The sequence below is a fragment of the Miscanthus floridulus genome, chromosome 16 (genome assembly GCF_019320115.1).
Source record: "Miscanthus floridulus cultivar M001 chromosome 16, ASM1932011v1, whole genome shotgun sequence".
NCBI lineage: Eukaryota > Viridiplantae > Streptophyta > Magnoliopsida > Poales > Poaceae > Miscanthus > Miscanthus floridulus.
This window is the reverse complement of record NC_089595.1, coordinates 116,604,164-116,624,216: the sequence shown is the minus strand read 5'-3', so window position 1 is coordinate 116,624,216 and position 20,053 is coordinate 116,604,164. Positions and strand designations below refer to the sequence as shown.

The 20,053-nt window shown below is 46.4% G+C and overlaps 1 protein-coding gene across 3 annotated transcripts; it reads right to left on the bottom strand.

Moving 5' to 3' along the window:
- Nucleotides 1-1,759: 1,759 nt before the first annotated feature.
- LOC136513623 (sister chromatid cohesion 1 protein 1-like) lies at nucleotides 1,760-8,965 on the bottom strand. Of its 3 annotated transcripts, none has more exons than XM_066507595.1 (20): nucleotides 8,834-8,965; nucleotides 8,567-8,635; nucleotides 8,403-8,461; nucleotides 8,269-8,313; nucleotides 8,154-8,173; nucleotides 7,967-8,043; nucleotides 6,683-6,779; nucleotides 6,443-6,524; nucleotides 6,263-6,341; nucleotides 5,980-6,143; nucleotides 5,316-5,350; nucleotides 5,051-5,206; nucleotides 4,800-4,962; nucleotides 4,619-4,686; nucleotides 4,367-4,514; nucleotides 4,199-4,295; nucleotides 3,672-3,802; nucleotides 3,351-3,435; nucleotides 3,128-3,240; nucleotides 1,760-2,259 (listed from the first exon to the last, which is right to left on the bottom strand). In XM_066507595.1, the coding sequence occupies exons 1-20, from the start codon at nucleotides 8,884-8,886 to the stop codon at nucleotides 2,177-2,179; spliced, it is 1,824 nt and encodes a 607-aa protein (XP_066363692.1). In that variant the 5' UTR covers nucleotides 8,887-8,965; the 3' UTR covers nucleotides 1,760-2,176. The 3 variants fall into 3 exon arrangements, with proteins under 3 accessions (XP_066363692.1, XP_066363693.1, XP_066363694.1); XM_066507596.1 differs by having other exon boundaries at nucleotides 4,199-4,292; XM_066507597.1 differs by having other exon boundaries at nucleotides 5,051-5,203.
- Nucleotides 8,966-20,053: the final 11,088 nt, after the last annotated feature.

The window sequence follows — 20,053 nt, the reverse complement described above, 5'->3', positions numbered from 1 at the left end:
TAGAAGTCTAAAACACAAGGAACATAATTGTATCCTTCTTTGTCAACTGGGGATTAGGGAACTCTAAGGAATCAACAAAAAATGTAGGTGCTTGTTAAGGCGAGAAATTGAGAACCTCCTCTCCTCACCGTCGCAGTCGCCGCTAAGCCGCCAGGATGAGAGGCGATGGGCGGTGCTTCGACTCATGGTGCGAGTCGCGAGACGAGAAATCCAAAACAAGGACACGGAATGTACTTGGATGGTCGAGGAAGTCAGGGAGAGGAACCATAGATTAGGGCCTGTTTACATCCCTTTCAAAATGTCAAATTTTTCAAGATTCTCCGTCACATCAAATCTTTGGATGCATGCATGAAGCATTAAATATAAATAAAAGATAAAACTAATTACACAGTTTAGACGAAATCCACGAGACGAATCTTTTAAGCCTAATTAGACTATGATTGGACACTAATTACCAAATAACAACGAAAACGCTACAATATCATTTTGCCAAAAATTTCGGCAACCAAACTGGCCCTAGTATAAAGGCCAACCTGGTGCTGCACGCTAATAAATTGGCCTATTACCTAGTGGGCTTGCTGCTTGCCCTTGTTGGACCTTGCGACTTGCGTTGGCTGCTGTGCGCTTATCAACTAAATTAGCCAGCCTGCCACCTGCTTTGTGCCGGCCGCCGGGGTCAAAACATATTTTTTGCCGGGGTCTAGGCTGGTAAAATATCGTAGGATACATGACACGGTGGCCAAGTCGTCGGGGTCGGCGGACACCGACGGTATAACGTAGCTTCGCCCCAGCTGTAGCCCTGTATATCCTCAGCTGTTTAAGCGGTTATATGAAAAAGAAAGCGTACGTATCCACGCCCACGTCCCAACTATCTGCCGCGCCCAGTCACGGAAAATCAGAATCGCCGAAGCCCACGCTCGCCCGTCCGGGAACGAGCAGCATGCGTCGATCTCGGCGACGCGGAGACGGGCGAGGAAGCGGAGCGCCGTGGAGCAGGGGCACGCGTCCGCCTGCTCACCGAGCGCCGAGGGGCCGGCCTAGCTGCCGTCCCCGTGCTCCGCACCCTACTGCGCCCGTCTGAGACGGTGGTGTGACGTGCCTCTGGGGCTCCAGGCGGCGCCGCGACCCCGGACCTGTGCGTGCGGATGCCCACGCTGCAGCGAGCGCAGGCCGCAGGGGGCTGACTCAGACATGCCCGACCTTGCCGACGAGGATGGCGACCGGTCCATGAGGAAGACCCGATCGACGGCAGGCCCCCTCACATGGACATGGGCATGCCCGAGCGGGGCAGCGCCAGAAACAACGGCACAAGGAACTCAAGGCTAAACAATCGGGCAGGAGCTACTTCAACTCTAGTAGTAGTAGTAGGCATCAAACAATCGGGCAGGCAGTTATTGTGGGCGTTCGGCTGGTCTTGTCCCGGCTTTCGTTACTATTTAATCATCTAAAATCAGCCATGCTACAGTGCCCATCTGTACCCTCCGAACGACAGCATTAGTGCTAAAGTATGGTTGGAATTATAATAGCGAAAATTGCAGTACAGAGGATAAATCAAAGTGGATAGAGGATAATATTATATTATGTATGGGTTGGGCGTCAAGCAGGTGATGATAGGAATAAAAGCCAAACGGATCGATTCATATCCTCTGCAGCACATCATGTGCATTCAAACTTTCAAAGTACTAGCTGACTTGCAGAGGATATGTTGTGTCCAAAGCCAAAAAAAAAAAAAAACGAAAACAAAAAAGAACATTATGCATTCAGATTCCACATTTGTAACATCTCCGACGTGTGTACATAAATAATCACATCTTGCAAGGGTCTGGATAACTTCGGGTACAGACGTACAGTTTCATCCGAAGCTTAATACAGAACCAAAAGAAGATAATTAATATCTATGGATGGATCCCCCGGCTATATAGATATGTCATGTAACTTAGTCCTATACGGCTATAACTATACCCCACCTATCAAACCTCGAAAATAACATCTTAGAGTTTTCCGTTGACATAACACAAAACTACTGCATCATATCTCGCTTCCTTTCCTTCACCAAATCAACATAGATTATGTGTTATCTACAAGACCTCCTATGCAATATGTAAGCATTCTGTAATATAAACACGTGATGTGCACTGAGAACCACCGCAGCAAAACTGTTTCCAACATCACCAAGTCACATCTTTGATCCTCTGGAGATCAAGATGTCTCCGTACGGTTTCAGCTGAGTAACCTTGATGTAATCACAAGTTGCCAAAACTACAGAACAAACATTCCCCATTAGATAATAAGGTCCATTCTAGCATTACAATTAAACTGAGTGCTATCATAAACTTCAGATTCACCATTATTCCTTAATATGTCAAAATTATAAATTATGCGGCCTAGTATTGGATTGTGTGAAACTTCTCTTATTTAACCACACAGGTAAGTGAACCAGACAACCAGTTATGTGTTGCTGGCAATTTTTTGACATAAGGCTCTAACGCCAGCACAAACTGACAACCTCATCCAGCAAAACATCACCAACTATAAAACTGGGCACAACCAAGACCTGTAAACTACTATGTCCTCCGTAAAGGATTTCGGCCAGGAGCGCTCTTGGCTTCACTGGGCTGGTGTTTTTCTCTTGTTTCTTTTGTTTCAGTTTTGATTTTTCTCCCTTGTCTGGCCTTATGCTCAGACTGTAAATTAGACTGTTTTTTCAAACTTCTACAATGCAAAGGCAGAGCAACAGCCATCTTACGCAAAAAAAAGAAAAAAAAGAATTATTTGCTACACCATACTGAGAAAACATTTACACAGCCACTAAAATTATAAATTTGAGGAAAGTGTGCCAAATTTCCTAGCAATAAAGGAAAGCAGGCTTCAATGGTGTTTAAGTGTAACCCAACCTAATTACAGAAATCATGAATAGTCACTAAGCCAGGAAAGCTATCATAACTGTTTAACATCATGTCAGTGACGACTACTAGTTTTTTATTTACTTTAGCAACAGTACTGTTTATTTTCCAGTCAAAGCGCCATAGAGAAATACTCCCTCCCTTTCAAATTATAGGACAACAAAAGTTATGTACCTAGAAAAGCAAAAAAACAACCTATAATTTGGGATGGAGGGAATACATACCAGTTGCTTGATAGAATAGTCGGGCTGCCCTGGCTTTGGTCATCCCATGAGCTAGATGACTTAAGGATTCAGATTGCGGGGCACCTGGGCCATCGAATTGAACTTTGAGGTGCCTGCATGAAGATAACTCTAGCATCAGAAAATGTATGTGCATCCGTTGTACCACATTTCAACAAACTTAAGCTACCCAGGCACTATGAGCAAAAAAGTTCAGGATACGTACGACATGATTGTTTCTGTGACCTTGTCCATTGGATTGGAGCGCCTCTCATATGGGGTTTGAGTCGGTTCAGTTTCTTCCAGTAGGCCTGAAACGAATGTTGACTGTTAAATTCTATGTTGATCGAAACAGTTTCAAATGTTCCAGAAAACAGTTTCACATGTTTATAACTTTATATATAACAGAGTGAATAAGGACAGAAATGGAACCAACCAAGAGTTGGAGCAAAACTGTTAAATTCGATGTTGGTTGAAACAGTTAATGTTCCGGAAACAGTTTCACATGTTTATATATAGCAGAGTAAAGGTCAGAAATGCAACCAACCAGGAGTTGGAGCATAATCTGAAAGCCTTCTCATCTTGAAGTCCATCACTTCCTGCTCCAGTGGAAAATCTTCCTCAACAGTATCAAGATTCCCCAAGCTTCTTGCAGATGAATGCCGCCCCCTCTTGGACCTGTGTTCAATAACCATGACATGGTCACTATAAGAAACTTTTTTCTCGAGTGGACTTAAGCAGCCCGTACTTCATTAAGTAGACAGGAGTTTGTTTACACATTAGGACCTTCCCAGCTAGCGAGTAGCAAGCCAGGAACGGTACCTACATCTCTTGTGAATACAATAGGACAGTGGGGAGCTAGACATTTTTTTATTTGCCTGACACTTCATAAAGGAGATTACACACTTTAGTTTCTGCACTTATGAGCATATACAATAGGAGGTTCCGTTGTGACGATGAAAATATCTTTAGATGGGCAAGTTCTTTCAGTAACAAAATATCACATAGTCATAGTTCAGACTTCAGAATACTAATATAGGTGACATGCTGCTATTACTATAAGTCAACAGTCACCTTCCACTTCCTGATGGAAATTGTACTTCTGGATCCAATGGTATAAACGCCCGTCCAGAGCCACCAGAACTTGAAGCAGACCTGTGACTTAACCCTGCTAGAGATTTATGTCATTGACTGTCTATATAAGCACAGACACACATTAAACTTATTCACTTTTCAACTTACCAGGACTTCCAGGAGTAACACTATGGTCACTGTGCAGAGTATCGTAAGCTCTGTCATACTCTGCACTCATGTTTGCTCTGAGTTTTTCAATGCCATCTGTGAAGTCCATCGGCAGACCACCTGTTTCCATCTCATACTCTCCCCCAGCCTGAAAATTCAACCACTCATCAGGGACAAATCTAATGATAATTATGATCAGCTCACTAGGGAACGGTGTTATTCTTTTCAGAAAATAAAAGAATCTAGAATAACCTGAGGTGGAAATTCATGTGGTGGTGAGTTTTTCGGCTGTTGTTCTTGTGATGATGATCGCTGCCCTCCTTTAAGAAAGTAAGAAACAGTTCAGGTTTTTGAATTGGCCTTTAGCATGTTAAAATAATATGGTTTCTTCAAGTCAAGAAAGGTGACACAATATTACAAATTATGAAATGACCTGAAGAAGCTTTTGTGGACTTGACTTCAGTGCAGTCCTTCCAGAGCTGCATAAGTGGCTTAGGATAATATAATTCTGAGGGCGAGTTGTCATGAGATATTAGAGCAGCTGGGGGGATGTCCACAAGATCACTTATCTTGGTTGATCGAATAAAATTAAAATTCTGCAAGCATAAATCAGATAAATGTTCTTTATTAGAGTGCATCAGTACAGACATCTCCAGGAAAATAGGTTAGTCGAACCAAACATACACTGTTAACTTTACGCCTTTTTGAGACAAGGCTTGACGCATCCTTCAGCCATGTCTGATATATGTTTCCCGGGATCATCATCTGGTTATTGTCCATAATTACTTGTGGGAGTTCCCTACGTGCTTTCCGCTTTGATGCTTTAGGTGGTTGCTGCTGCTGTGTAAAAGTGCTAGCTCAAGTAAACAAGAACAAACTAAACAAGTAATCCCTTTTCATACTATTTTGTATTTTCTAGATGTAATAAGGCTTGATAAATCATGTTTACCTTCATCTTCTGCTCCTCTTGCTCCTCTGGCCCCCCTGCAAGAGAACTTTCAGTAATTGCAGAAAGGCTTCAAATATGGTATAAATACAACAACACATGTACTTAAATTATGTCCAGCAGTCAACTTCTAATATATCAGGTAACTAGTCAACCAACAAAAAAACGAAGGCGGAAACGAACTACAAGTTCTTTTTGTCAAGTACCAAAGGTTGAAATACGACATAAGTTGAGAATCAGAAATATAGTTGTGCTTAGCGATTATTGGTAAGCTAATGGATCACATTGCCAAAAGAGAAAGAGCAAGATATGCCACATAGCAGCTAGAAGACTCAGCAGTTGCCACCAAGGATGCACTCCCTAGTCTCTTATCCTGAAACAGAGTCCTACTGTAGCCATTTGACTATGTGCAAAGGCCATGAGAGATAAAGCGTGAATAGTTTCAAGAATATTCTAACAGAGTCTGCAAATGGCCGTTAGCTGTCAGTAAGAACCATCAACTGGAAAACTTTTGGATGCAAATTCTTCCACTTGACCGAAGTAACATGTCAATGCACAATTGACATGAGAATCATTGTCTTTTTGGGGGAAAAAAGGAAATTCTAATTTTTAAAAACTACAGCCTTGTTTCCATATGGCAGAGAGTAAATCATGTGCTTAGTTTCACCTTGTTGAGGTTCTTCATGAACAGGGGAGGGGGCAGCATAGTACTGTTCTTCTTGCTGAGGAGGGTCTTCCTGCCTAGGTGGTGAGGGAACCAGCGTACTTGGAACTTGTGGGTGCTCATCAGGAGTGATATTGACTGTGGTCTCATCATCTGCTATGTCAAATCTGTATACAAGGCACTATTGCAAATTATATTTGTACTATACACAAAATAAGAAAAAGAAACATACAGCAGCGATGATAAAAGAGTGGTAAATTTAAATAAGTATGCAGCTTTGCTTTACCTCTCAAAGCGATTGAACACATCAGTTTCTGCAAGCCCAGACTCAAAATTATCTACCAGGGTTATATTCACTGCTTCAGCTGAGAAAATATCATAGAGTTTGAGAATATTCTCCCTTATACAAACACAAAGAGTAAGAAAAAAAACACAAAGAGTAGTCCGCAAGAGAAGAAAGACAAACCTTGATGACGCTGATCAGCATGAGAGAAGTCATCATCATCAAGGTTGACATTAAAGTACTGTTCATCCAGATCTTCCAATCGCTAAACTTGCATCATATATTTCAGTCAGAAAAGTGGATACAATAAGGCCAAAGTCGGAAAAAAGAGATGTGTTCATGTGATGCTGATGGCTATTCTAAATAAGAACCATACTGTATGCATATAAAGTTTTTCTGAAATACACAAGTGACAAGGATTACCATTCCTCGGAACCTGGCACCGTCAGTCTCTGAGAAAAACATGGGCTGTTCCACCACCATATTGATAATTTTCTCTGGCAATGTTACTGCTTCATACCTGCATGAAGTTCTGCTGTCAGATAAGCATGCCACATTACTTTCTTACTCTTAGCAAAGAACAATCTTTCCTATATCACCAGTTCATACCCACTCCATGCTATTTACAGAAGGGGAGAGACTGAGGTGTTTGGCTATGAAAGAGGCAAAGAGCTAGTAGTAATGAGGTCAAATTTATCTATAGAAGTTTAACCAGAAAAGGCGTTATATCAAGAAAATATTACATTAACTCTCAAACAAACTTCAAAGGGTTATACTACAGCCGTAACTGGTCAGGGAATGGTAATGCCAAAAGAATTAATCATGACCGTAGATGGTCATTTCCAGTTCTCATGATGAAAGCCCTTTTAAGATAGCATTATTTCTCAAGTACAGTATTGTATAGCTAGCACATGGTGAAATGGACAAGCTCAAGAACATGTCAAAAGATACTCCAATGACACGAAGATGCTCACATATTGGAAGGAGAAAGTAACTGGTGCACCAAAATATGCTAAATGCAAATCTATGCACATCCTATTCTGATGTCTCAAAAGTCAAAATTGGAAAAACAGATTAAAAAATAAAGCGAAACAAGGTTAAAAGCAGATTTAGATGGAGAATCTTCAGTGAATTTGAATAAATCCATAGGCCGATAATGCCTGCATGAGACCCTTGTACCTACAGCCAGAACCACCCAGGTTGGACACTGTGTCTCAATCCTACTGAATAAATTTGAGCGAAACAGCAAGTGATTAGTCCAGTTGACAGAAGATCATTGGGAGTCATACATCAGACAGTGGATGTGAGTGCTTCAGCAAGCACAAGCGCCCAGTGAGCAAGGCGCAGCAAGCTGCCATGGCAATCGCCAACATCTAGCTGTAAATCCCATTTTCATTTCCCACGGTACACACATTGCACCACATACCAATTCAGCTCAAGCAAACTGACGACGTATCTATCTCCTAAGAACTCCCATGAACATCCCAGCCAGATAACAACATTCGCCAATCCAAACAACCAGATGAACACAGCACAGCCTAAACACAACAAACTCTGTTTTCAGAAAGCTGAGAAGCAAACACCACTCCTCAGTAACAACATCACCAGCATTACGCAGCGCAACCTTACTCAAACCGAACCCCCTCAACCCCAGCATGTAACATCTATAAACGCTAAGACAGGGATGGAGACCGGTAGCAAACTTACTTGGCTTGGGCTTTACCCTTGGAGAGGACGGTGGTGTCTGTGGCCGGTTTTATCCGCCATGCCTCGTTGATCTCAGTCTGCACGAGAAGTTAGTACAAGTATAACTCGAACTGAATTGCAAGGATAATCAAATCGACCGACCAGGACACACAGAAAACACTCGGGCAAATCCTGAACGAGTTCTTACCAGAAGCCGAGACACATCAGCTGCGAGAAAGAGAACACACGATCGATTTGAGAAATAAGATGACAAAACACAGGGAATTCAAACAAAATCAACAAGTAGCGAGGAAGAAACTTACCGTAGAAAAGCTTCACCTTCCTCTCGTACACGATCACCACGCCACCTGTTCACGAATTTTGATCACGGAGAATAAAAACCCATCCGAAAAAACTTGAGGAAAATTTTCGGGGGCGCAAGCAAAATTGAACTCACCCATGAGGATTCCAGAGAGCCTCAGAGCCATGGGCACCGAGGGGTTCAAAATCTCCTCACTAAACGAGAAACACACAAACAAAAATCAGCAAAAACAAAAAAGCACAAAAAAAAATCCCCTCACAACAGGGCGGAACTCGAATCGCTCGGACCAGTTTCCTCACCAGATTTTGATGATGTCGAGCTTGTCGAGCCGCTTGCGGTTGATCTTCGAGTGGAGCGTCGCCGCCATCCTGCAACCACAACACGAACGGGCGAACGCAATTAGTGGCCGCCGAATCGGCGCAAGCGTGACCAGCAAAAGAAAACTGAGCGCGATTTGTCAGAAGAAGGTATAGAACCAAACGCATTGCGAGGAACAGGAAGGGAAACGAGCGCGATTAGAGCCGCAACGAGGGGAATAGGAGGCGCGATGAAGGGAGCAGACGCACCATATCTGGCCGAGCGGCTCCTTCCGCGCGAGGAGCTGATGCGAGTAGAACATTCTCGGTCGCGCGGGGAGAGGAGGAGGAGGAGGAGGAGGAAGAAGAGGGCTCGGAGCGGCGCGGCGCAGCGGAGGGAGGGAAAGGCGAAGTGTGTGTGTTGGTGTGTGGGGTTTTGGCCAAGAAAGAAGAAACGGGGGCGGATCCGTGGAATCGTGCGCGCGGGGAGGGCACGATCGGAAAAGATAAGCCACGAAGGACATGTGTGACGACTGACGACAGTGTGAGGGAGCATCTCTAACACAACACTACCTGAAAAGATAATCCAAAATTAGTTTTGTAGCCTGTCTAATAAATATTGCTCCATCTATTCTAAAACAGAAGTCGTTCTCGCTTCTCGAGAAGTCAACTTTTTTTAATTTTGATCAATTATATATAAATTTTTTTAATATTTATAATCCATAATTAATATCATTAGATAGGTCGTTGAATATACTTTCATAATAAAGTTATTTGAAGATATAAATGTTGCACGTATTTTCTACAAACCTGATCAAAGTTAAGAAAGTTTGACCTGCACGTATCCTATAACGACTTTCTTTGTGGGACGGAGGGAGTACCGCAGAAAGGAAAAATAATTCCATCACCGACATTTTCTAATAGTTTGCTCTAAAAGAAAATCAAAAGTAGGTCTACTAAGATTTTAGTCATCAGTGCTACACTGCCGCCTCCATAGCCGCCGCCAAAAACGTTATCTTAGCACCTACATCATTATCATTCTAGCACCTAACTTACACCTAGGACCTCTAAAGTGAACCTCCCAGTATTCTCAAATACGAAGATAGAGCTGGATATCCAATTCTAACAAACCTCCCAGGCGCGCGGCGGTGAGGGTGACTGCAATCGCCATTCCCAATGCCCTAACTCAATGTCACAACCTACCAAATAGAATTTTCGCGCGAAGAGTCAAAGAAAAAAAGTTTATCGTTATTAAGGTTATTCTAATTAATTTTCTTATTTATTTTTTATTTTCCTATACATGGCCTATGGTGTAATGTTCTTATAGTACTCACGAATGTTTCATAGTATATTTTGGGTTATTCACGAAGTATCCATATGATGTTTTACGATGTATTTTTTATTATTTATAAAGTGCGCATAAAATGTTTTATTGTATATTTTGAATTATTTACGTAGTACTCTTTTGGCCGGATGTTCAACGATGTATTTTCGATTGTTCATATTGTACCAATGAGATGTTCCATGGTGTATTTTAGGTTGTTCACATTGTATCCATGTGATATTCCACTTCTGTTGTTCACATTACCTATGAGTTATTTTATGATGTATTTAGGTTGTTTGTATAGTATCCATAGAATGTTTACAGTATATTTCGATTGTTTCTATAATATTCATGAGATGTTCTTTTTTCTAGTATTGGACTAAAAGTGCATCTAGGCTCTAAGTGGTTTTTGTAGATTGAATGACATCACTATTAATGAATTAACTTGTTTTGATAAGATTATGTGCAGGTGTTTGGTCCCAAAATTATTAATGTATGTGGGCTCATATGAAGCAAAATTACATGCAAATGAGAATTTAAGCTAAGATTGAATTATGAAAATGAAAAAATAGCAACAATATGTTGGAAATGACAAAAGAGGCATGGAATGATGCATATTAATTGGTCTTGCAATCAAAATTTGTTCATATTATGGAATATAAAAATTTAGATTTCATCATTGATCAAACTAGCAAGGATAATTCAAGAAGGAAGAAAGAGACATCAATTGTTGCATATGAGTTAGTCTCTGTCGACGAAATATGGTCGGCAGTCTACCTAGGGGTATGCCCAAGGTAGTAGATTATCGGCAGACAGATGCGCAAGTCCCAAACAAGACGGTGACGCAAGACAGACACGAGGTTTTATCCAGGTTCGGCCGCCAAGAAGGCGTAATACCTACGTCCTGCGTCTGATTTGTATTGCTGTATGTCAATGAGAGATGTTTTTTAGAGGGGTCCCCTGCCCGCCTTATATAGTCCGGGGGGCAGGGTTACAGATCTGGAAACTAATCCTAGTCAGTTACAATTGCCATATGTGGCCGGACAAGGATTCCTATTCTAATCGACCAGGATCCTGCTTGGTCGCCAAATCCGTCTTGATTCCTTGTGCGGGACTCCGATCAGGTGGACCGAGCCGCACGTCGTTTTTCGGGTGGACTGAACCCATCGATCCGGGCCAGCCCAAGCTTAGCCGTAAGGGTATAGGGGTTAATACCCCCACAGCTAGTCCCCGAGCATCATGTATTATGCTGCGACACGCCATTTTCACCTTCTCCGACAAGCGAGGCTTGGAACCTTGACGCCTCCGACCACCGTCATCACCGGAGAAGTAGGTTGTCCGAAGAATGTATGGTGCTCTTATAAAAAGAAAAGATTTCTGTCCTGAGAAGTGTGCCCACTTGTATTTCTGAAAAGAAATGTAAGTGGTCTTGAAGCATAGCATTCTTGAACATCAGAAGCGTAGGGGTCGAAAAACAAACACATTCACCGCAAGGTGAAGTGTGCCCACTTAGTCCCCGAGCCTGGTAGGAGGTGACGTAGGCACGTGGTGCCAGGGTCTAAAAAGAATTCATAGTTTAGTTGAGAACCCAATCGTCGTACAGGCGATACGAGATGCACCGGCAGGTGCATCGTACCGATGTAGTCCCCGAGCTTGCTGGAAGGCGAGGTATGAGCCTTGTAGCAAGGTCTAAAGAAATGTCTCTTAACTGTATGTGAGTACAAATCACATGTAGCCAAGGAAAAACACTATTCAAACAGTGGTCGGGGCAGTCCCCGAGCATATTAATAATCCTTATAACCATTCAAAGCACAAACACATTCACCGCAAGGTGAAGTGTGTCCACTTAGTCCCCGAGCCTGGTAGTAGGTGACTCAAGCACGTGGTGCCAGGGTCTAAAAAAGAAATTCTGCTGAAGTTAAGAATCCAATTGCCGTACAGGCCAAACAAAATACACCGGCAGGTGCATCGTACCGATGTAGTCCCCGAGCTTGCTGGAAGGCGAAATATGAGTCTTGTAGCAAGGTCCAAATAAATGTCTTTCAACTGTATGTGAGTATAAATCACATGTAGCCGAAGAGAGCAAAACTCCAAAAAGTGGTCGGGAGGGTCTCCGAACACAGCGGTGGTCATAGCAGTTCCTGAATATAGTAATGGTCGGAGCAGTCCCCTGGGCACAACCGTGGTCGGAGCAGCCTTCGAGCAAAAAAGGTGGTCTGGACAGTCCCCGAGCACCGTAGTGGTCTGGGCAGTCCCCGAGCACCGTAGTGGTCAAGGCAAATCCACGATCACGTGCGCTGCTTGTATTATTATTTGGTGTATTTATTTTTCTCTACTCTCTGCCAAGTCTAGTCTGTCCAGTCTGACACGTCTGGTCAAAAAAACAAATAGGTATAGTACGTCATTCTGTCTTCTTATTGTTTTCTGACAAACAGTCGGTTGACACCTGTATTGAGGTGTGTCAGTGTGGGCCCTCTTACACCATCAACGAAGAGGCGCGTACACTGTTATCGAAGGAGCGCGTTTATTGGCGCAGATTTCGGGGTTGTGTGAACAACCGTCCACGACGCGTGCGCACGACTCCCAATATTCTCGGGCGGACGAAACGACGGTGCCCTTTTGCTTTATATAATGTAGGTCTGGTAAGTTACCCTCACCATTCCCCATTGTCATCCGCCGCCACAACCTTCTTCTTCCTCCTGCCAAACCCTATTCCCCAAAGATCATCACCAATCCCCTCGGTCTCCCGCATCCACCCACTTAGTAAGGACGAACAAATGGCGAAGAGAGACGCCCAGAAGAAAGGCGGGGTCATGGCGAAGGAATGGTGGAAGTCGCGGAGCAACGAGCAAACCATCGAGGACCTCGTCGCCATGGGAGTGCTCCACAACAAGGCACTTGCGGGATGGCGTGCACCCGAAGGAGAAAGCTTCCCCGATCCACAACCAGGTGAAATTGTGATCTTTGAAGATTTTTTCAAACGGGGTTTTGGGATTCCAGTGCACCCTTTCCTTCAGGGGCTCTGTTTGTACTACGAGATTGGGATTTGCAATCTGCATCCCAACTCGATTCTTCTCGTCTCTACCTTCATCCATCTCTGCGAGGCGTATGGTGGCTTCCAGCCCCATTTCGACCTCTTTCGCCACCTGTTTTGCCTTCGGAAAAAGGGAAGCGGTGGCTCGAAGATCGCCGGCGGCGTCTACCTGAACCTTCGGGACGGCATGAAGGCTCAATACCTGCACTGCCCCTGGAACACCTCTTTGGACGAGTGGTACAAGAAGTGGTTCTACATCCGTGAAGAGCCAAACTCCATCACTCTGTGCGATGTGGGACTGATTCCAGAGAAGAAAAGCAGCTGGTCGGAGAAGCCCGACAACTTGGAGCAGATCGCCGAACTACTCGGGTTGATTCCGTGGGGAAGGCTTGACGGCCCGAGCGTTGTCGGCAACTTCATCAGCCGTAGAATTCAGCCGTGCCAGAAAAGGATTCACCCCGGCTTCGAGTACCAAGGAGGCGCTGATCCGACGAGGACCAGAAAGGAGCCGCTGGACAAGCTGGAGATCAAGGCCAGGATTGGAGAGCTATTCAACCTGGCCGATCCCAACTATGTTGCATTGAACGCCATTGAACACGCCTTCAAGCTGGCTCGCCCTCCCCCAAAGGTAAATGACGCCTCCTTTTAACTGTAAAGTCATGTTGCACCAAGAAAATAACTGTTTTTTCCTTCATTTTGCGTCTCAGTATAATGGCCGTGACCGGGCAGGAGTGTTTGTGTCGTCTCCCCCCGGTGTAGAGTGGCCGCAAGTTACTGGATCAACCGCCCAGACCAGCGCCAGGACCGACGGCGTTCACTGGGCGGTACTCGAGACCGTTGAAGACGCCTCGACTAGAGCCGCCGGCAAGCGTCCGGCTACCAGCAAACGACGCCAAGCCATCATCTCCCAGTCGGACGACGAAGCAGAGGATGCGGACATCTTCCGGCTCATCCCCCGAAAGAGGAGAAGGCAGGTGGGGCCGTCGGAGCAGGGTGGCTCCTCTGTGCCAGCAGTGGTCACAGCACCGACCACGGCAACACAGAGCACAGACGAAGGGAACATGCCGCATCATCCTCCGACGCCCGTACCGGAGGTTGAACAAGTCCCGGTGGAAACTGCCGAGCAAGCAGAGCAGGGGCGGTCGAGGAGACGTTCCTTCGCCACATCCTTCCGCAAGTCAAAACTGTAAGTATATACATTTTGGATGTAAGCTTGTCATTTTGCATTGGATGCTATTGTCTTATGAATTTGTCTCTGAATGTATTAGATCGGCGTCCACCGAAAGCCCCGACCAGCTAGCTGGGTGCGGGACGTCCTTTCCAAAAATGGCGGGACAAACTGCACAGAAACAAGCCGTGGAGGAGCCCATGGAAGGGACTCTGCCTGGGCCTCGGCAGGCGTACGACCAGACGCCAGTCCCCGAGCAGAACATAAGTGCTCCGAGCACAAACCCCGATGAGGAGGATACCACAGCACCACAGGAGCTGGATCTAGCCGAGGGGCAGCAGCCAGAAGTTGCCCAGGACAAGGGTGCCGACGCGACGGCTCGTGGGAAAGCCCTGGTGGTCGTGGAGTCTACGAACTCCGGACCACTGCCGCCTCCCGAACAGGAGGCTGAAGAGGATGAAGTGGAAGAAGTCCTGGGCCGTCCCCAAGATAGACGACAACATGTATATGTGTCGCGCTATCGGAACGATGAATGGGTCATGCACGAGGAGATCCCAGAGGCCGAGGAAACCTTAAGAGTTGAGTGAGCAGCCAAACGCCTGGTGACTGAAGTCCAGGTATATTTGGCTTTAGTCCTTAAACCTGTTGTGTAGTCAAGCTGTCTGACGTAGCTTGTCTGTATGCAGGACGTGATGAAAACTGCGAGGTACCGAAAAAGGTGCTTCGACCAGATAGAAGTAGTCATGAAGACCAATAAGGAGCTGACGGCTGAAGTTGAACGCCTGCGGCGCCAACTTGAAGCCACCGACCAGGAGAGGACCAACCAAGAAGCACAGAACCAAAACCTGGTCGGCCAGCTCAAAAACAAAGAGCAGGAGAAAACATGTAAGTGTTCACCGTATCATAGCAAGTGCTGGACTTGTGTTTTTTTTTTGTTCCTGACGGTAATAGCTGTAATGCAGGTTTAGAAGCTGAAGTGACCCGCCTCCAGGGGGAGAACAGCCGCGCGCTTGCAGAATGTGGTCGCCTGAAGGAGGACAACGAGAAATTGGAACGCCGCCAGTCGGAACTCCAAGACCACACTAACAGAATGAAGGACGACCTGAAAAGTAAGCACTCCAGACCGCCTTGCTCATTCAACTGTCCACATTGCCTTGTCGTGTCATCACGTTTGATGTCTTGTAATATTTTCAGTTTTGAAAGTAAATGCCAAGAGGCACCTTGAGGCCGTGATCAAGGAGCGTGACGACTGGAAAGCACAATGCCTTAAGGCCGTCGAGGAGCGGGACACGTGGAGCAAGCGGTGCCAAGAAATGGCAACTGGCATTGTGCCCGTCCTCGACCTCATCGACCCGGCGCTCACAGAGGAAGAGCTAAGGACGCCTCAGCTCGGACTGGTCGAGAGATGCAAGCAAGCATGGGGATGGTTCCAAGACTTCGTGAAGGAGGCAGGTGAGTACACGGGCGCCCATGTGCTAAGCATGGTGCGTGCTCACTACCCCCTGATCGATCTCAAACGCTTGGAGGCTGGGTACCCGAAGGAGATAGACCCAGACAAGGCCGAAGAGCTTCGGACGGCCCAGCTGGACTTGTCGTCAAGGATAATTGGCGATATTAACCTGTGCGGAGGTGGGACAGCACCTGTGCAGGGTATGCCATCGACAAGCCAGCTGGAAATGCCATCACCTTCAAGCCAACCAACGAAGCCTGCGGTCTCGACCAGCCAGGCACCGGCGGGGCCATCCCCTTCAGCTTGACTAGCTCTAGAGTCCCCTAGAATCGAGTAGGGTATCGGAGGCGGCGAGCAGTAAATGCCATGCGCCCCGACCAGCCAATGTAATAGGCTTAGAGCTGTAGAAGGAGGACATAGTTGTGTTATTGTAAACTTGAGCCTTTTCAGGCAAGCTTGTAATAACGTAACTGTATATCATTATAAGCTTATTTGTTTTATACAAAACGCACTTTAAGCTTGAATTTTTTTTTTTTTTTTGTCGGTGTAACTAAGTGGGAACGTGTTAACGCTCTGTTTTAGTTGTACCGTTTTGCTCGACACGTCATCCTGAAAAGTTTGTGCGGCCCCAGTCTGGCATGTGGTCGGAGTATGAGGTACTATGACCTGTGCATACGTGGACGCAGACAAGTCAAACCAGAGGGGACCTGCCGATCACCCACAACGCAGAGAGCAGATCCCGTGCACGTGTTGGGAGGAACCGGAGACAGGGCCTGCTCCGAAAACCGTAGAAGGAGTGGTGGTCGGCTTGTACTGCCTTAGGTTAAAATAACCATGAAATTCGGAGTGACACATTAGAGTGGTCGGAGAAATCATAATTGCTTTATTAAAGTAAATCAAAAATGTAAGTAGAGTACATATCTCAGTAGTTAAGCATAGAAACGTCTAAGCTTGTCGATGTGCCACGAGTTTGGTACGTCCGTGCCGTCCAGGTGAGCTAACCTGTAAGACGTTGGACGTGTGACTTCCTTGATCATGAAGGGTCCCTCCCATGGGGTTGCGAGTTTGTGGACGCCAGCCTGGTTCGTCTTCCACTTCAGGACTAAGTCCCCGACCACGAAGAAACGCTCTTTAACGTTCTTGTTGTAGTACCTGCGCAAAACAGCAAGGTATTTGGCCGTGCGTACGCAGGAATCAAGCCTTTTCTCTTCTGCGCTGTTGACTTCTAGCTCCCGTATTTCATTGACCCTGCCTTCATCGAAGTTCTCTACCCGTGCTGATCTGAAAGCTATATCTGGTGGGAGGACTGCCTCAGCGCCGTAAACCATAAAGTATGGTGAGACGCCGGTGTTACGACTGGGCTGAGTTCGGAGGCCCCAGACCACGGCTGGTAACTCTTTGAGCCATCTTCCAGGAGCTTTATCATTTTCTCTGTACATCCTCTTCTTCAATGCGTCTAAGATCATGCCATTTGCCCGCTCGACTTGTCCATTAGCTCTAGGATGCGCCACCGAGACGTATCTTACAACTATGCTCCTTTCATCGCAGAAGTCCCAAAAAGCGTTCCCGGTGAACTGAGTACCTAGATCAGTAATGATGCTGTTGGGCACGCCGAAACGGTGGATGACCTGGTCGAGGAATGTGACAGCTTTCTCTGAGGATGCCTGTACCAGAGGCATGTATTCTATCCACTTAGAAAACTTATCAATTAGCACGAAGACACATGTAAATTTCCCAGGAGCTGGTTTGAAAGGCCCAATCATGTCCAGTCCCCAGCAGGCGAAGGGCCAAGAGGCTGGAATCGTCTGGATCTCATGTGCTGGTACATGGATTCTCTTGGAGAAGAACTGACAACCCTCACAGCGGCGGACTAGCTTCTCTGCGTCGGCCACTGCTGATGGCCAATAGAACCCTGCTCGGAAAGCCTTACCGACCAGTGTTCTTGAGGCCGCGTGGTTGCCGCAGGAGCCAGAGTGGATTTGGTCTAGGAGATGCTCGCCTTCCTCCTGGGTTATACACTTCATCAAGATTTCCTCCTTAGCGTTTTTGCGCCATAACTTGTCATCGGCGAGCAGATACTGCTTACTACGACGCATCAGGCGCTCATTTTCTGTTCGATCGATATAACCGCTACCATCTGTCAAGTACTTGATGAAAGGTGTTCTCCAGTCCGGCTCATGAGTGGTCGGAAGCGGCTCGGCTGTGCTCGGCGCCGGAACCGTAGCCACTAATTGCTGGTCTGAAATTTTGTTGGTCGTTGAATCTTCGTCTTCAATGGAAGGCGTGAACAGGTCCTGGACGAATACGCCATGTGGGATTTTGGCTCGGGATGATCCTAACTTTGACAACGCATCCGCTGCTTGGTTCTTGTCTCGGACCACGTGTATGTACTCGATGCCATAGAACCTGCCTTCCAGCTTTCTTATTGATTTGCAATATGCGTCCATCTTTTCACTGGTCGTGTCCCAGTCCTTGTTGAGCTGGTTGATGACCAGAGCCGAATCTCCGTAGACATAGAGACGTTTAACCCCAAGCTCAATCGCAATGCGTAGACCATGCAGGCATGCTTCATACTCGGCGGCATTATTAGATGCTGGGAAATAAATCCTGAGGACGTACCGGAGCTGCTCCTTGGATGGTGACACGAAAAGAACTCCTGCTCCCGCACCGTCAATGTTGAGAGAACCATCGAAGTACATCGTCCAATATTCGTCGGATCCCGGAGAGGCAGGCGTGCTTAAGTCTGTCCACTCGACGATGAAATCGACGAGTGCCTGAGACTTGATTGTAGTACGGCTTGCAAATTCCAAGGAAAGGGGGCATAGCTCCATTGCCCATTTGACGATGCGCCCGTTCGCATCCTTATTGCGAATGATGTCCCCCAAAGGATACTCGGTCATGACTACCACACGATATCCGTCGAAGTAATGTCTCAACTTTTGGGATGTTATCAGTATGGCGTAGAGCAGTTTCTGAATCTGTGGGTACCTGGTTTTGGATTCGTTGAGTACCTCACTAATGAAATAAATTGGCCGCTGTACCTTGTAGGCGTGGCCCGGCTCGTCGCGCTCGACCACCAGTGTAGTGGAAACCACCCGATCGGTTGCCGCAATGTAAAGTAGGAGAGTTTCGTCTTCTCTGGGAGCAGTAAGTACCGGAGGTGACGTGAGGTATTGCTTCAGCTGCGTGAAGGCAGCGTCTGCTTCCTCCGACCACTCAAACTTCTCGGACGCTTTGAGCAGTTTGAAGAACGGTAGTCCTTTTTCTCCTAACCTTGATATGAAACGGCTTAGAGCAGCCATGCAGCCGGTAAGCTTCTGGACATCCTTCACCTTTCTCGGGGGCTTCATGTCTAAGACAGCTTTGACTTTCTCCGGGTTAGGGCGTATGCCATCGTAACTGACGACGTTGCCAAGCAATATGCCAGAAGGGACACCAAAGATGCACTTCTTTGGGTTTAATTTCCATTGGAACGTATTAAGGGCTGCGAAGGTGCGTTCTAGATTGTCAACAAGGGTATGAGCTTCCTTGGTTTTGACAACTACGTCGTCGACATAAGCCTCGACGAGGCCGTCTTTTATCTCGTCGTTGAGGCAGGCCTGTACAGCGCGTTGGTAGGTAGCACCGGCGTTTTTGAGCCCGAACGACATAGTCGTGTAGCAGTAGGCGCCGAAAGGCGTGATGAAAGATGTCTTGATCTGGTCGTCTTTTTTGAGAGCGATCTGGTGATAACCAGAGTAGCAATCGAGAAAGGAAAGCAGCTCGCAACCGGCGGTTGAATCTACGACCTCGTCTATGCGAGGTAAACCAAAGGGGTCCTTAGGGCAGTGTTTGTTGAGATCAGTGTAATCAACGCACATTCTCCATTCATTATTCTTTTTGCGTACAAGAACCGGGTTGGCTAACCATTCCGGATGATACACTTCTTTGATAAATCCGGCTGCCAAAAGCCGCGTAACTTCTACCCTAATCGCCTCCTTTTTGTCGCGAGCGAACCGTCGTAGCTTCTGCTTGATTGGTTTGGCCTTGCTGTTGACATTTAAGGAGTGCTCGATCAAGTCCCGAGGTACACCGGGCATGTCGGAAGGTTTCCATGCAAACACATCCACGTTGCCCCTCAAGAACCTGACGAGCGCGTCTTCCTATTTGGGATCCAGGTCGGCCCCGATAAGGGCCGTTTTGCTGGGATCGCCTTCGACCAGCTGGATCGTCTTGTGCTCCTTGGATCTGATGTTCTTGCGCGGAGCCTCGAGCTCTGGGATCTCCAGGTGGTCGGCCGGGGTCTTCTTAGCGTCGAGCATGGTCTCGGCCATGCGAATAGAGAGGTCGTGGGCCTCTGCGATTTTGAAGCTGTCGTCCTCGCAGGTATAAGCTGCGTATACGTTGCCCCTGAGGGTTAAAACTCCTTTCTCAGTAGGCATCTTGAGCACCAGATACCTGTAATGAGGTATGGCCATGAACTTGGTGAGCGACGGTCGACCAAGAATAGCATGGTAGGTGCCGTCGAAGTTAGC